The sequence below is a fragment of the Coccinella septempunctata genome, chromosome 4 (genome assembly GCF_907165205.1).
Source record: "Coccinella septempunctata chromosome 4, icCocSept1.1, whole genome shotgun sequence".
Classification (NCBI taxonomy): Eukaryota; Metazoa; Arthropoda; class Insecta; order Coleoptera; family Coccinellidae; genus Coccinella; species Coccinella septempunctata.
Window position 1 is genome coordinate 20,447,821 of NC_058192.1, and position 16,816 is coordinate 20,464,636.

General features: G+C 34.5%; 4 protein-coding genes across 7 annotated transcripts; 2 read left to right on the forward strand and 2 right to left on the reverse strand.

The window, feature by feature from the left end:
* The first annotated feature begins 187 nt into the window (after nt 1-187).
* On the forward strand, nt 188-1,219 carry LOC123311979 (small nuclear ribonucleoprotein-associated protein B). Its single transcript, XM_044896129.1, has 3 exons — nt 188-293; nt 359-665; nt 722-1,219. The coding sequence occupies exons 1-3, from the start codon at nt 189-191 to the stop codon at nt 1,051-1,053; spliced, it is 744 nt and encodes a 247-aa protein (XP_044752064.1). The 5' UTR covers nt 188; the 3' UTR covers nt 1,054-1,219.
* Nucleotides 1,220-1,484: 265 nt separating this feature from the next.
* LOC123311978 lies at nt 1,485-2,955 on the reverse strand. Of its 3 annotated transcripts, none has more exons than XM_044896127.1 (5): nt 2,734-2,948; nt 2,318-2,499; nt 2,003-2,256; nt 1,817-1,947; nt 1,485-1,701 (listed from the first exon to the last, which is right to left on the reverse strand). In XM_044896127.1, exons 2-5 carry the CDS (start codon nt 2,376-2,378, stop codon nt 1,560-1,562), a joined length of 588 nt encoding a protein of 195 aa, XP_044752062.1. In that variant the 5' UTR covers nt 2,379-2,499; nt 2,734-2,948; the 3' UTR covers nt 1,485-1,559. The 3 variants fall into 3 exon arrangements, with proteins under 3 accessions (XP_044752062.1, XP_044752063.1, XP_044752061.1); XM_044896128.1 differs by having other exon boundaries at nt 2,603-2,739; XM_044896126.1 differs by lacking the exon at nt 2,318-2,499 and having other exon boundaries at nt 2,734-2,955.
* Nucleotides 2,956-3,429: 474 nt separating this feature from the next.
* LOC123311220 (inhibitor of growth protein 4) lies at nt 3,430-5,992 on the forward strand. Of its 2 annotated transcripts, none has more exons than XM_044895052.1 (6): nt 3,430-3,632; nt 3,691-3,881; nt 4,103-4,256; nt 4,318-4,494; nt 5,347-5,495; nt 5,666-5,992. In XM_044895052.1, exons 1-6 carry the CDS (start codon nt 3,596-3,598, stop codon nt 5,765-5,767), a joined length of 810 nt encoding a protein of 269 aa, XP_044750987.1. In that variant the 5' UTR covers nt 3,430-3,595; the 3' UTR covers nt 5,768-5,992. The 2 variants fall into 2 exon arrangements, with proteins under 2 accessions (XP_044750987.1, XP_044750988.1); XM_044895053.1 differs by having other exon boundaries at nt 4,318-4,488.
* Nucleotides 5,993-8,139: 2,147 nt separating this feature from the next.
* Nucleotides 8,140-14,009, reverse strand: LOC123311534 (45 kDa calcium-binding protein). Its single transcript, XM_044895566.1, has 4 exons — nt 13,460-14,009; nt 10,128-10,384; nt 9,069-9,275; nt 8,140-8,677 (listed from the first exon to the last, which is right to left on the reverse strand). Exons 1-4 carry the CDS (start codon nt 13,792-13,794, stop codon nt 8,391-8,393), a joined length of 1,086 nt encoding a protein of 361 aa, XP_044751501.1. The 5' UTR covers nt 13,795-14,009; the 3' UTR covers nt 8,140-8,390.
* Between the last annotated feature and the right edge of the window lie 2,807 nt (nt 14,010-16,816).

Genomic DNA, 16,816 nt, shown 5'->3' on the forward strand with positions numbered 1-16,816 from the left:
ATATTCAGAAAGAATTGAACCGGTCTTAATATTGAACAAACTTTTCATGGAGAATACTATTAAGTAATATACAACTTTATATTAAAAAAAATTCTATTTGTACCTAATCTGAGTAATCACTTTTTTCCAAGACCGAATTTAAAATTATGTCAATTTGATTATGTCTTTTGTGTCCATGTCCATGATCTATGACTAAGAAACAATTTTTTGAGGTTAGGCGGAAAACGAAAGCGTTCATCAAACGATATAATTTTTTTTTAATTTTTGGATTGTACAATAAAAATATCAAGATGGTAAGTTGCAATTTGGATAATAAGAATACCCATAAGTTATTTTTATACGAAATTTTTTATTATAGACGATCGGAAAGAATAACAAAATGATACAACATATTAACTACAGAGTCAGGATAACGCTACAAGACTCTCGGACTTTCATAGGGACCTTCAAAGCATTCGATAAACATATGAATATGATCTTAGGAGATACAGAGGAATTTCGTAGAATGAAATCTAAAAACTCAAAAGTTGAGAGGGAAGAAAAAAGAACCCTAGGTTTTGTTCTATTGCGGGGAGAGTCTATAGTATCTTTGACTGTGGAAGGACCTCCGCCGCCAGAGGAAGGACTACCAAGGGTACCCATTCCTGGAGCTGCTCCCGGTCCAGGTAAATATTGAATAATTGTATGAATATCCTTCAAAAACCTAATGAGCCATTTTCAGGTATTAGTCGTGCAACTGGACGTGGTATGCCTGCAGGAATAGGAGGAGTTCCAGTGGGACTCCAAGGCCCTGTTAGAGGAGTTGGTGGTCCTTCTCAGCAAGTTATGACACCAGGTGGAAGAGGACAAGTATCAGCTCCTCCACAAATGTCTCAAGGACCTAGAATGGGGGCTCCTCCACCAGGTATGATGGCTCCCCCACCAGGAATGATGGGTATGCCTCCTGGCCCTATGGGTATGGCACGTGGTGGCCCACCACCTCCAATGGGTATGAGAGGCCCTCCACCTGGTATGATGAGAGGAGGTCCTCCAGGACCACCAAGACCATACTAATATTTAAGTTCAGTGATTCTGTATATTGTAAGTTCAGTCTCAGCCATACCAATGTTTTTGTTGGCAAAATTCTAGAAATATTTCAATTTGATATTGGTAGGGAAAAAATATTGTAATTAAAAATGGTGAATTTTGTAAATAAAAACACCAGAAATGACTTTTTTAATTAGAATATTAAAACTTCTGATAGAAAATCTTTGAAAGGGAAATGTAATGAATTTTCATATTGGTTTAAAATCAAGCAACTATCAACTGTAATAACCAGTTGTAATTTCCTAATCGATAAATTAAAAACTTCTGAATTCTAACTAACTATAAATGGAAAACAAAATTTGATGTTTCAAAAAATTTCCAGTTCTATGGATAAAAGTAATCGATTTTAACAGAAACATTGGTATTAAATATTATAAGGCAATGGTCTAAGAGTAATGTGACACAAAGTATTCAATATATTTTCCGTAAAATATCAAAAGAGTGAATTTTGTTAGATACAAAAAAATTTTGGGCTAGAGTTCATCCTTGTGTTTTTTGTAGAAACTTGGTGTTAAAATGGCTGTATTTGTGCCAGTGTCTACCATTGGTAAACTTTTTGATTTGTCAGCTGGGTCGGCATTTGTCAATCCTATCCTTGATGTAACATATTTTTCTCTGTAAAAAAACTCCAATAAAGTACACCCATTTACATAATTTTCGCATATAAAAATAGTTTTACTTTTATAATTACAAAAACCATTAGTTTCTGGAATAAAAATGAGATACTTACACGAAAACTAAAGTGTCAGTAGTTTCCCTAAACTTCTTGAAATCACATTCAAGACTGAATGCAGCATCCCCTGGCATTATAAGTTCATGATCATGTTGTAAAACGAGAGTGTTCAAATACCTATCTTTTCTCTGAAATGTTACATATAACTGATAAAAAAAAATTTAAAAAAGTGCAAATAGATACCTTTTTAGTGTTACATTCTCTCAGGTTGAACTTCATAGTGAAATTCCTTTTGTTTTCACTTTTAGCTGCATCCACAAAACATGGAAAATTCTTATCATAAAAATTCCCCCTTGTATAAATTACACCAGTGAAATCTTCATCTGTTTCAATTGTTAAAATCATATGGTTTGCCCCACATTTCAATTTAACAGATTTATATCCCTTTTCTGCTAACCCTATTTTGAAATCTTCTGCTAAATCGGCTTCGAATATATCTAGAACAAATAAAATTCATTCATCTACTGAATAGAACATCCTAGTTAGATTTATTTTTACCATCGGCGTAAGATTTTAATAAAAAAAGGAGAAATATTTGGGCACAGATAAGTACGTACATCTTGATCTATCTCTGAGACTTGTTTATTTCAGGCCATTCATTCTTCGGAATCGAAAATCCCGTTATGAAAAATGTAGACGTGTGGATGCCGTATTGAACTCATTTTGGTGAGGGGAATATCCTGTATAAAATATTTCATTTATTGAATCATTATCGATTAATTAATTTTGAAAATTTATTGAGAATTCCTATGTTCGCTGAAAATTATTCGTCAAGGTAGGTACCTAAATCTGCTATTCTGCTATGAATTGAACTATGGAATTCATATATGTAGTAAATTCCTTGTGTGAACGTGATGATTATTATAACTTAACTATCTATCATATAATCATCATACAACCTAGTGATTATCTACCTAGTTTTCCCAACGAATTCAGAGTAATTTTTTTCTGTTGAATATTACCCAAGCTGAATTTGCGGATCTTCGTGCAAAAAATTATAAAAAACATGAAAAAGAATTTAAAAAAAGGAATTAAAGAGTAGAGTAGTAAACAGAAGAGAAGCACTAGAATCAAAGAGTAACACTCTTTGCTAGAATCAACTTCAACTAGTTTGTCCATAACTAGAATCAGAAGACGAAGTTCTGACATTTATTTCATTTAGGTTTCATTTTAACAATTTTCCTAGTATTATGAATACTTCCTGAGACTTTTTTCTTTCGATCTCAGCCTGAGTGCACTAAGAAGAGAATTATCGAGATCGAAAGGAAAAAGTTTTTCATGAAGTGATAAATTCGTAAATATTTGACACAAAGATATGATGTGACTGAATCAGAGAGAGACAACTCGTCTCTGATACTGATAATTCGTAATTTTACATTAGTGACAAAGATATTTTACAAGTAATATCTTTGATTAGTGATTAGTGTTCAGTGCTGTATACTCAAATCAATAAAAATTGATCTGTATCTCTTTGATAGTAAGCCCATTGAACTCGAAGAATTCTTCATTGAGTTCAATGACTAAACCTCCATTTTTATGTTCTGTGGACTAAACATTATCAGAAAATCTATGGTGTATCTGTGTCATAGACATAATTAAGTCTATGATCTGTGTTTAGTGTTCTGCAAATAATTTTTTTGTTTAAATTTTTTCGTAATTAAATTACGAAATTACTCGCCAGCAAAGAGTTAATCCGCTTTTCCTTCTTTCAAAAAGCACAAAGCAATATTCATTTGAAATTATTTGTGCTATAATATAAGTAGTATTCTAATAATCATGACTTCTGCTCTTTATTTGGAGCATTACCTGGATAGTAAGTTGGCTGTTAATCATTCCAGAAACTGTTAACAATAACAATAATTTTTATTTAGGTTTAGAACATTTACCAATCGAACTGCAGAGGAATTTCACATTGATGAGAGATTTAGATTCTCGAGCCCAAGCACTTCTTAAAAGCATTGATACTCAAGCTGATGAGTATCTTAAGAATCAAAACTCATATTCTGCGGAGGAAAAAAAAGAAAGACTGGACAAGATTCAAGGTTTATTCAACAAATCTAAGGTCAGTGTTTTGGAATATCATATCATTTCATGCTCTTTCGAATACTTCCTAAACAGCTGCTTACCAGGCTTATCATTCGTATAAAACTTAGTATTATTTTGGCTCTTTAGTCAGAGACATTCCTACTATTGGGTTTCTTTTTAATATTATATGAAATAGTTTGTACATTGTGTTCTATTGAAGTGTTTCCATTCTTCTAACAAGAACTATTATATATACAGGAATATGGAGATGATAAAGTGCAACTAGCCATACAAACTTATGAACTTGTAGATAAACATATAAGAAGATTAGATAGTGATTTGGCCAGATTTGAATCCGAAATTCAAGATAAAGCACTTAGTTCTAGGAATGAAGAGCAGGCCGCTGGTAAAAGTGAGTGTTGTACGATTAAAAGGTAGGATGGCTTTTCATGTGATCCACAATTTAATTTCAGAAGGTAGAAAAAAAATCAAAGATAAAGTTGACAAGAAGAAGAGATCTGGTAATTCTAGTGAAGAGGACTCAGCAGGAACTATACGGGGAAGCAAGAAGAAGAAACAGAAAATTTCTGGTAGTACTAGCAATGGTACAAATAGTACAGGTAGTGGAGCAAAAGCTACCTCAGGTGAGGGTTCGTATCATCTCATTTCATTCATTCTTTCCATCAGTTCAGGAAATTTCCTGAATTCTTTTTCATCCTTTCATACTCATTTCATTCATTTGATTTGCATTCAATGTGTTTTTTGTGCTTGTGTGCATTTATCCCTAGTCATTGATATTTTTATCTGATTAATATCAATGGGTAAAATTTTACTTTAGTGTCCACCTATGATTTGGTGGCCAATTTTTTTTTTAAATAAAGTCATATGGAAAATTGATTGGTACAATTCTCAACTTTGGGAGATTCATAATTCAGGGGATATTTCTTATAGAAATAACAAATTGTTCTATTTTCAGTGTTAGCGGCATAAATAACTGAACTAAATCGTTTCTTCATTACATTAGTATCCATGAATGATATTTTTATGAACAAAATTATTTTTTTACTGTCCCAATCCAGGTAAACCTGACCTAACCTCGAAATTATTCAATTCTATCTACAATGGGGCCTCCTAAAGCTGCATTTGTAATCAATTCGCGCTGAAGTGCACTACGGCAAGGAACCTAAGCTGATGGCGTTTTTCGTTACCCTTCGTAATTAAATTCAAGTCTAGCACAGAATTTGAAGTCTGCTAAATTTCCTTGCAAGCTGCAAACTATTTCTTTGGCAAGGAATTATTTTGTCCAAAGTTTCTTGCGAATGGTAAATTACGTACCAACTCTCGTGCCGAAGTGCATTTCGGCCCGCGAATTAATTACAAATTACAATTATTTCCCCAACTCAATAGAATTTATTCTTAGGTGTCAAAAAAATGTTGATTACTTTCCAGAATTCTTGAGTAATCATTCAACATTATATTAACAATATATTTTCTCCTTGTAGTTTTGGATGCTGTAGCTGGATTACCTGGCTTGGCAGGAATAGCTCATCCCAGTGACGTGCTTGACATGCCTGTTGATCCCAATGAACCTACATACTGTTTGTGTCATCAAGTGTCATATGGAGAGATGATAGGTTGTGATAATCCTGATGTGAGTATGCTCCATTATATGATTTATGAGTTTATTGGACAATAGTTAATTAAGCCTTTTTCTTACATTTATGTACTTCCAAATTGCTCTTTTAATTTTTCAAGTAGTTTATGATTATGATCTACCCAAATCAGTATATTGTATTACACATTCCCGTATTTTTCTTTCAGTGTCCAATCGAATGGTTTCATTTTGCTTGTGTGGGTCTAACTACAAAACCTAAAGGTAAATGGTTCTGTCCAAAATGCAATACAGATCGAAAAAAGAAGTAAAATGTATTGCTCATATGTGCAGTCCCTGTTTGTAAATATGTATTTATTAATTTTTTTTAATTGAAAATATGTTACATGTTGTTTTATAATTCTGTTCAATCTTATATTATGATTTTATTGAATAGCAATTTGGTAATGAAATAATATTGGATGCCCTTATGTAAACAACTTTTATAAAGAGATGACTTTGTTATAAACTTGTAATAAATGAGTATTTAGGCTAAAGTTTTATTTCTCTTGGAATTCAATAAAAACACCTCAATTGATAAGGCAGACATCGATTGAATGAAGAAGAAATAAATATCCAGATGTGCACACTTGTTGATACCAATATTAATTTTACATCTGGTTTGAAGTAGTTGCTACATTATTCAAGGAAATCAAAGGGAAAACCATACTCTTTAAAAAAGAGTAGATTACATAGATTTGAACTAACTCAAGGGTTACATATGGGGTTTGGGATTATGCTTAGAACATAGAACTGTTCTATGTTCTAAGGGATTATGTATGCGTTTTTCTATGCATTTGCACACTGAAAATGATAAAAATATTCTCATACTGGATATTTTCTTTTTTAAAATCCCTTGGTATTCAGTGGGTTTCCAGAAAACTTGCCATTAGCAAGATTCTTCGAATACAAGTGCCTCAGCAGGTTCAAGTTGCAGTTCTGTAACTTCAAAGACAGAAAAGTTATGAGAACTTTTCGAAATCGTCAAAATCTCAATTTTTGTTTATAACTCAACTCTAGAAATGATAGGCAGGTTCTGATTTCAGATTTGGATAAGTCAGGAAAAAAGAGCTTGAGAATGTGTAATCACTTTTCTTCTAGCTGCTATAGTTCTCGAGATCCCCTCAGTAGACATCGAATTTTGCCTACCCTGTACAGGATATTCTGTATGATTGAAGAATTCACTTCCACTGATTGCTGAAGAATGAAGTGACACACCGAACTCGATGAAATTTCGAGATTTATTCTAGTACTAGGAGAGTTAGGTACTCATTTATGGTAAGTTTATGCAGAGATACTAAGATACCTAAAAAAGGGCTTGCACGTGTCTGCTATCTGCCATGAGGTTGGACCCTTGGTATAAGTTCATAGTATCTCTGCATAAATTCACCTTAAGAGTAACTCTCCTAGTACTAGTATACTAGTACTAATCTCGAAATTTCATCGAGTTCGGTATGTCACTTTATTCTTCAGCAATCAGTATGTAAATTTTTCAATCACTAATACCTAAAAAAGTGGCCAATACAATCTCATGGGCAGAAAGCAGACACGTGCATGCCCTTTCTCAGGTATTAGTTTCTAGTAACTCTGCATAAACTCACCATTAGAATATGTATCATCACATTTACGATGATTTTTCTAGAAAAGCGTGTCGAAAGCTGACTTTCGAAAAATATATTGGGTCAGTTAAAAATTCGTCAGGGTGTCGATGAAATTTTGAGATTTATTACAAGAGACGTACTTAAGTACGTATAGTCCGTACTGAGAAGGCTGTGATACGGACTATTCCCTAGAAAATTTGATGCTTTTTCAGATTATTCTCGTAAGCCCAGCGATCTATCTTTTCGGTACATCCACCTTCGAAAAATTCCTAAAAAGATGGGGTCAGTTGAAAAACTGATGAAAATTCGAGATTTATTAGATTTGCTCTTCATTATTAATTTATACAACCCCTCCCCCCCCAATATTACTCCTGGAACCACAACTTTGATATGATTGATCGTACAATTGGAATTTCACCAAGTTTTACAATATTCTCAACTTTGCCTACCTTTTTTATAAAGTACTCCTCACGAGTTCCCCAATGATCTAAAGGTATCTGTATCAGAAGTTGCCATTATATATTATATATATATTAGAATTCCTTGTTTTTGGGTGGTTAGAGAGCGCAAGGGGTTGATCGGGTTGACTGATGTTTATTGCTATATACTACTATTGTTCCCTATCTAGGTACTATTGGAACATTATTGTGAATGAAAAGAATGATCACGCCTAAACAGGTAGGAAATGAATACAATAATAAGGATAAATTCAGATGCATACCACCCTCTGATATGAATAATGATATTGGATAGCTCAATTCAGATCGTAACACTTGTTGATATTCATATCAGCGGGTGTTATGCATTGACTGAATTTATCCTTATTATTATTGTGAATGTTTTTTCTATCTCCTATAACTTAATTCTGTTATTCCAATGCAAAGTTTTTGAGAATCCATTGAGGTCTTTTTCCTTATATAAAAGGACAAAGATCTGTCGAAATACATAAATACATTGGTATAAGCAAATAAGATTATACCTACACCTACCTAACTAACCTGTTCAGGGTTTAGAAATTTACCATATTTTTTTAACTAAAAAATATAATCTTTATTAATTTCCACTGCTTTTTTACATAAACAAATACTACAGTCTTTGTAAATTGACATTAACAATAGGTAATTGGAAAATATTAGGTATATTAATTCAATCAACTGTCTGTGTTTTTCCTATCAACATTTTCGCACCAGTTTTCAAGCAGAGAAATTTTACAACATTTCAACTGTAGCTCAACGTCCCAGTATTTTTCGAAATCGTTGTGCATCGCATCCAAAATCTACCCGACCAGTACAGTTCAGAATTCATCGTGGAAACTCCTGGCCGTGTCCACCATTTTGGATTTAAGGAAGAGGTCTGGATGGGCAAGCATCTCGTTGAGGGAGAGCATATTGTCTTTGTCGACATCAGCAAGGGCCAATAAGGCTTCAGCCTCGTGCTCGCTGTGCCTGGGACTTTGGGGAGCTACGTAGTGGAGGAGTTCTCTCCTGTCTGCTTTGCCGTCCCCGTTCAGGTCTATGGCTTTTCGAAATTCAGCCCTTCGCTCGTGTTCGTCCTGTCGGATGACCATTGTTTCATCATTGCCTGAAAACGATGATGAAATGAGCAATTTTTGAGCCTTTCGTACAGTCATCAGTGGTATGTACTCGTATATTCGAAGAGGAGTTAATCTTCGGTATATAGGACATGTCAAAAATTTTAGTCTGGAGACCTCAAAATATATGTTTTTGAGAGAGAACTTTGATGTTGCATTCAAGCAAAAAATCCTGCAATGGTTTTTGTTTTGGGCGTCTTGAACCACCTATAGCGTAGTGGGGTGAGAGAAGAACAAAGCGTATAGACAGAAAAGTGCGGAAAATATCAGCCGCGGAATGCAATGTATAAAAGAATAATAGAATAAACCTGCAGATTTTTGTGAGTTGGTTCTTGTGAGATTTGTTTCAGGTATCATCAGAGCAATATCCCAATATCTCACCTTCCGCTTGAAGAACAGCAAATTCTTCCTCAGTCAAAAAGTCATCGCCATTTCTATCGAATTTATCGTACAGTTCGTCCACCAATGCCAACTGATTGGCAGCGCTAGATTCTGGATGGGTGAACGCCAAAAATTCGTCCACGGTCAAAGCGTCTGGATTGGACCTTGCCGCTTCCATCCAGTAGGCTTTGTCCCTCAAAATTTGTTCTGAAAATATTGTGCGTTGTCAGCAACCTTCGAAAAATATGATTAAAAAATTTACCTGAAAAGAAAACTTCCAGTGGTCAGTTGACATACTTAATTTTTTTTTTGAATATACAGGGTAAGTCTTTGACTCAGTACAAATATTTTAACAGTAGATTCTTGAGGTCAAAAGAAACACTTTTCTTTCACCATTTTTCCGAATCGTCTCAGTTTAAAAGATAGAGGCACAATAAACGGTTTTATCGAATGGAATGAATTTTAGAATATAGTTTTTCATTTATTTGATTAATCTTTTTCGAACACAAGATATCCCCCACGCATTCCAGTTTTCTCATTTTGACCATTATACCTACGATAAAAATACCAAAAGTTTAAAGAACCCAACTCTTGAAACTTGAAACTAAGTTTTACGCTGTCTAATGAATACTTGAATGTTTTGTAAAATGAAAGTATTCTTCATATTCTCTCATTTAATGCGGCGTTTTCGAGTAATTTGAGGTTTGAAAATCAAAAAGTATCTGTGAAATTCGGAAAATTGAGAACTTTGGCTGAATGCAACTCTGTTTAAAAGATCCACAGTTGTGTAGTGTCACAGATTTAGGTAGTTATTATGAAGGTATTTGTGTTTTTACAGGGGTAGCGCAGCTCATCATGAGAACTTAAAATAGCTATATTTTTTTATCAGGGCCGAATAGGAAAAAATGATATAAGCAAAAAGTGTTTCTTTTGACCAAAAGAATCTGCTGTTAAAATATTTGTACGAGTCAAAGACTCACCCTGTATAGCCATTGAGTATTAACTCAACTTTAAATGCTCAAAGATATAACAGAATAAGTAGATACCTATTGTTCTCACCTTTCACAGATCTCAGCAAACCCTTATGTCTTTTCTCGTCATGTTTTTTCACATATTTACTGCTAAAACCTCTCTTCTTCAGAAAATAACTGTGATACTCTTTCCACGTTACCACGCCGTTTTTCGGATCGACATCTATCTGAGAAAATAAATTGAAATTGTTGCTGACGGCTAAAGATATGTGTTCCATGATTTTTTTCCTTATCCATAAGGACAGTTCATTGGAATCTAATTTTCGGTCCATATTCTTATCAGCTCTGAAAAATTAAAATAATTGATTGAGGAAAATGATAAAAAAATACTCAAATAGTTGAAGAGATCATATCCTTATACATTACATTTTTCTGATCACAAATTCGAGAAAAAATTTCTTAATGATGAAATATGAATTTGAGTTTTTTTGAGTAGATGAAGCTCAGATTTTGGGGACCGTAAATTCTTACTGAACCTCAGGGAAATTAGAAATTTCATCAGCCTAAAATTGTAGCGTCTGAAATTGGGGAGTCATAGTGGATTTTTGCACCTAAGGAAGGAGCCATCAATCTAGTTGGCAGATAGTTTACGTAATCACCATCTGCTCATAATATTGTTTACTTTTTAGATCCTAGGCAATAGTATCAAGAATTGATACTCTTTGATCGGTCTGATCCTATAGTTCCTATTAATACTCCGAGAACTGGTTACAAAAATCGGCAAGAGTTTAGTAATGGCTCTTAATTATATATGATGTAGTATTGTCTGTTGAGGGTGTACACTCGCAAGGTCAGGTGTTGGAACAACGGTTTGATGTGGGTATGAAAATTATAACATGCTCTACAAGTCTACAAGTGGTTTTTAAAAAGAAAAAATTTTCAGAAAACTAATTTATAGCGCAAAAAAAGTGTGGAGAGCGGTCACACCGCATTTTTATGGCTGAAAATGCATTTACTGCTACTGCTTAATTATCATATATTATTATTTGAGAATAAAAAAGCCAGAACTTCTCTTGGAATACTGACAGTACTGTTCGGGAATATCCTAAGGAAGTAGCCCCCACTTTGCTGCCTGTGGACTGTAGATTGTCTATGGACTGTACTGACTGACTGATAGTAAGTCATGGGTGTGTTCTGTGGTACTGACTGTAGATAAACTAGTTGGACAAAAGTAGGTATTTAGTTTTGTCCCATGGGCGTGGCTAAGCAGGGTGCAGGGTAGGTACTACTTTGAAAAATCGTCAATATTGGTAGAATATTTTAACCTCAGGTAGTTTATCAGAAACCGTGACTGCGCAACACATTGAACGCGCAACACCACCCCTCTCCCTCTTAGAGAAAATCTCTTGTTACTCCCAAACTTTCTATCAAGGCCGGATTTAGACTTAACAGATATTCGCAAAGATTATTTCCTCTATGATATTTGTCAGGGCCAAAAATAGGAACTCTTCTGATACCTATACTTTTATTTCGGATTAGCTCGACTTTTCACAGTAAGGTAAAAAATTTGACATCTGGAACTTTCCTAGTAAGCAAAAATACAGAATCAGTTTTGTATTCGCCCCCACCCCCAAATCCCAAATCACTCTTGGAACCGCCACTGAATGAACAACTAATAAATGGGATGAAAATGCGTACACCTACCAAAAATTAGACATGTATACAAGGTGTACCAAGTTCGAGGGCCTATTAGACGTTTCTGGAAAACTGGACCTATTTGAAATTGAAAATTTGGATTATGATATTGTTCGACATTATCTACTGAACTAAAATCAAGGCTAAAATATTCTTGAAGCCTAAGCACTTTCAATTATACAGGGAATGAAATTAAATTTTTCAAAAAAAAAATTTTATTTACTTTTTCTTTTCTGATATGATTTGAACAAAATATATTCGAAATTGAACACTCTATCTTATCAGAAACGAAAAAATAGAAAAAAAATTTTGAAAAATGTATTTCCATTCCCTGTATAACTGAAAGTGTTCACTCTTCAAGAATATTTTAGCTCAGTAGATAATGTCGAACAATATCATAATCCCAATTTTACGATTTTAAATAGGTCCAGATCTCCAGAAACGTCTAATAGGCCCTCGAACTTGGTACATCCTGTATAGGGGGAATTGTCTAGGACAGACTGTCAGAATAGTAAACAAAAAAGGTTCATTGTACATACTCAAGCGTGTCAGATTAAGATATAGTGGTTGATTATATGTTGTATATATTCTCTTAATCTGACAATTTAGGCGTAACGAAAATGTGTGGGAGGAGGCCTAACTAGCAGAAAAAAAGTCACGTGTACATTCTCGAGCGCGGTGGCTTTTTTTCTTATTTTGAAGCTTATGATTCAAGAATAACAGAAAAAATAATAATCTGACAGTTTCAGCAAGCCGAAACAATAAAAATTTGCCATAAAGATCACAAAAATCAGTTTTTTTTAATTATCTCCTCTCCTAGGCTTCAAATCATTTTCCCATTGTTTTCAAAAGTTGTAGAGCTTAACATTTTCTGCAAATTTTGTCCGAAGCGATTTTTTCTACATTCGAATGTTTTTGAGATATGTATAATATGGCGATGAATGTACATTACACTGGGTTTCTATAATGACCTTGGCCTTTCGCATGTGTCGGTAAGCTCCCCTCTAACTTGGAAACGGTTAAGAGTATGTAAAATTGCTCCAGGCAAAAGTTGTATAGAATTTTAGAACCTACAACTTTCATAATGAATACAGAAACGATTAGAGGTACAGGAAGGGAGATATTTAAAAAAAATGCCTTGTTGACATTTTCAAATTGTCAGGTTAAGAAAACCCCCCTGATTAGTGCCAGATTAATGAGTTAACACTTCTGCAACACCAATTAACCATCTGTATGGAAATCTGACATGCTCAACTATGTACAAGTAACGATTTTTTTTGCATTTTCAAAGGATCACTATGACCTCAACCTAGCATCACGTCTGAATTGTCAGTCTCTTGAAAAGTAACTTCCTTTGTGTCCAATTAACATATCCTCTAAAAATCCGACACGCTCAAAAAAATCTTTGAAAACCTGCAGACGCTTTCCCCATCGCTGAAATACATCATGTAGAACCTTTTTTTCTTTCTACCATCTAATCTACAGAATGCACTGCTAGCTCTCCACGACGCTCGAGTAAATCCCGATTTAACATCGTCGGCTCCCCAACTAAAGAGCATTAATTCTAAGTAAATATTTGATTGCATTTTTTCTATGAAGAACTATAGGAGCGATACCTTCCTTAAAAGTGATGAATGAAAAATAATCCAATGTTCATATATAAAAAATTGCTCACTAAAATCAATCTGATTTGATTTGAGACTTTAATTGATAAGAAATATTTACCTGCTGAAGACATCCTGCAGAATTTCATTCTGGTTCTTGTTGACATTCTCCTTGTTGTTCGTATTGACCAAATACTCATTTTTCGACTCTTCTGTTACTTCATTGTCTGAGATAACCTTGTCCGAATTGAAATTGCTGTTTTTCATTCTTATCTCGAATGAATCCTCCGGTTTATTCCACTGACTATTCAAAATTATCGTACTTCTCCTCGTGAAAGGACTCAGAGGCAACGATAAAGTCCATATTAAAAGGAAGAACGCCAGATATGACAACAAGGGCACCGAATACGACCATCGTAAGAATAGGCTCGATTTCGTGGGTTTTCTGTATTTCATAGTAGAAAAATCACATACTATCCGGTATTAGCGTATTTTATTTGAGAAATGTCGAATTTTTTTCTTCGTTGTTGACATTTCAGGGCGCCAACACTCACACGCCCACGCTATCGCTGATGAAGAAGCGGTTGATACAAGAATTGATTTTCCGAAAACGCCCGGCGCTTTGAGCGACAGCGCCAGCGATTCTAGTGAAGCCGCTTTCACATTTTCTGATTTCGATTCAATTACGCACAATCAACTACATCATTCATCATTCAATTCTTCCATGACGGTGTGGTAGATGAAAGAACAATCGATAACAATTCGTGCGAACGCAAGAAACTTCTTCACTGATTTAATTCATGGAAAATATACAAGGTGAGTCTTTGACTCGTACAAATATTTTAACAGTAGACTCTAGAGCTCAAAAGAAACTTTTTTTCTGTACAATTTTTTCCGAATCCGCTCGGTTTGAAAGATACAGGCTGTTGAAAAACCACAAAAAATGTTATTTTTGAATCCCACAAATGGTTTCATCGAATGAAATCAATTTCGAAATATAGTTTTTCATTTATTTGATGAATCTTTTTCGAACACAAAATATCACCCATGCACGTCTTTCAGTTTTTCCCATAATAACCATTACGTACAATAAAAATACAAAAAATTCAAAGAACCCAACTCTTGAAACAAAGTTGGACACTATCTTATGAATATTTGAACATTTTGTAAAATAAAAGTATTCTTCAAATTTTCTCGTACAATGCGCCGTTTTTGAGTTATTAATTTGATGTTCAAAAATTAAAAAAGTATCTATCTGTGAAATTTGAAAGATTGTGTACTTTGGCTAAATACAACTCTGTTCTATCCACATATGTGTAGTGTCACAGGTTAAGCTAGTTATTCTCAAATTACTTTTGTTTTTCCAGGGGTGGCACAGCTCATTATGAAAAATTAAAATTATATCTTTTCATCCGGGCCGATTCGGAAAAAATTCAAAAATTGTATAGTGTTTCTTTTGACCTCAAGAATCTACTGTTTGAATATTTGTACTAGTCAAAGACTCACCCTGTATATTTAAACATATATGAATAAAATCAAGTCTCTGTATTTCCATGAATTTCGAAAATCACCCTGTATCTTCCTGGGCAAAGCCAGAAATAAATTTTTTATAGTCAATCCACACACAGCTAGTCCCATGTACCTACTCTATCTATAATAAGAGTATGTACAGGGTGGGCAAAATTGGTGATACCTACAACTTTTTAAACCCAACGAGATAGAGGAAAATGCATGGCGCACTACGGTCGTCAATAAAAGAAGATAGAGGAATGCAGTTGATGGCATTATTAGTTTTTCAAAAAAAGGTGACATGAATCGTACTTATCGTACATTCATTTTCCTCTATCTCGTTGGGTTAAAAAGTTGTAGTTCAGGTATCACCAATTTTGCCCACCCTGTACAGTTACTCCCTGGACACCATGTATAATGAAGAATTGACGAAAAATATAGATTTTTATCATGAACAAGTCGTGAATGAAGTTGATTTCAGGCTGTATGTCGACGCTGGGTAAATTATAAAAGAAGAATAAAATGATCACGATCAGGTACAATTTTATAGAGCCCGAAAAGTTCTGTTAAACAATCCGCGACGGCATACATCTAACTTCCGAATTGGAATTGGATAATAGTGTCGTAGGCCGTAAGGAGAGTTTTTTTTCCAGGGAGGTTGTGCGAATCTTTCGATAATTTAGGTTTGTTTTTAGTTTTAGTTACATGCTTATGAATTTTTTGACGAAGATGATTCATTATTATCTTTACGATTTCATTTTTAATAGAGGGGTTTGTTTATTTTTTGCACATTTTTTTGTCTTGAATTGTTCTGATGATATCTTATAACTAGGTATACAGTTTTACTATGAAATATTGCGTCAGCAAAGGCGCAGGTTTTGGGATGTTTCTCATCCTTTGAGGAACTTTATGCCTAAAAAGTAAAAAAGCAATTCAATCTGAGTCAAGATCACTTATTCCAATTAGGTTATTTATATACCTATACTGAAGTTTAGTTTAACCATATATCTATGATGAATTGATGGATTTGTTTAGGTACAGCGTTGACAATATGCACTTTATTTATCCTTTCATCCTACCCGAAAATTGACCCTCGGTTATTAGATTTTTCTTTTGTAATGAATCCCAGTTTTCTGAGGAACATTGGAGTTCATTTTAGTGCATTCCTTTCATTTCATATTTCCGCCTTTGAAAATATTTAATTCTAAAATATTCAGTACATTCATTCCGATAGGCAGAGTAAATGTAAAAAACCGTTTAACGTTGTTTTTCTTGCATGCCGTTGAAGATTTCGACGTTTTTCATATGTTGATATGCGATAAACCGGAGCTGACGACGTTTTTCATTCTTGTCGCATTCTGGAATTTTCAGATTTTTAACGTGTGGGGGGATTTGCCTATAAAAGCAGATTTTCCCCCGCGACGGTCACTTCAACTTTTCACTTTTGATTCTCTGTTACTTCAGTCGGTGTTACTTTTTCTGCTCTTTTACTTCAGCTAGTTTACGCTCCGTACTTTCTGCGATTCGACGTTAATTGTGTGCCAGACAAGCCGTTCTTTAAAAATAATTTTGTGTTGCTAGTATCAGTGCTATTAGGAATAAATTTTTGTTTTTCATTTTTTTTCCGCGAGTGCCTGAAATAAAGGAGGTAGGTCCCCGTCTTTACCGTTCAGTTTCTTAATTAGACCTACACCGGTTACTTCTTTGACACTGCTGTATTGTATCGCTTTCTGTTATATTTTATCGTACTTTACCCTGTTTCGCGAGTCTGACTTTTCCCTTCGCTATCAGTCATGGCGCGTAAGCCCTTGGGGTACTGAAGGGAAGGTCCCGTCCACCCCCCTGTCCGCGTCATAAGTGTTGAATCCGAAATTTCTGCTTTTCTATCAGTCATGGCGCGTAAGCCCTTGGGGTAGAGAATAAGAGATACCACTCGTCGTCAGTGAAATCCCGTAGTTGCGCTAAAAAT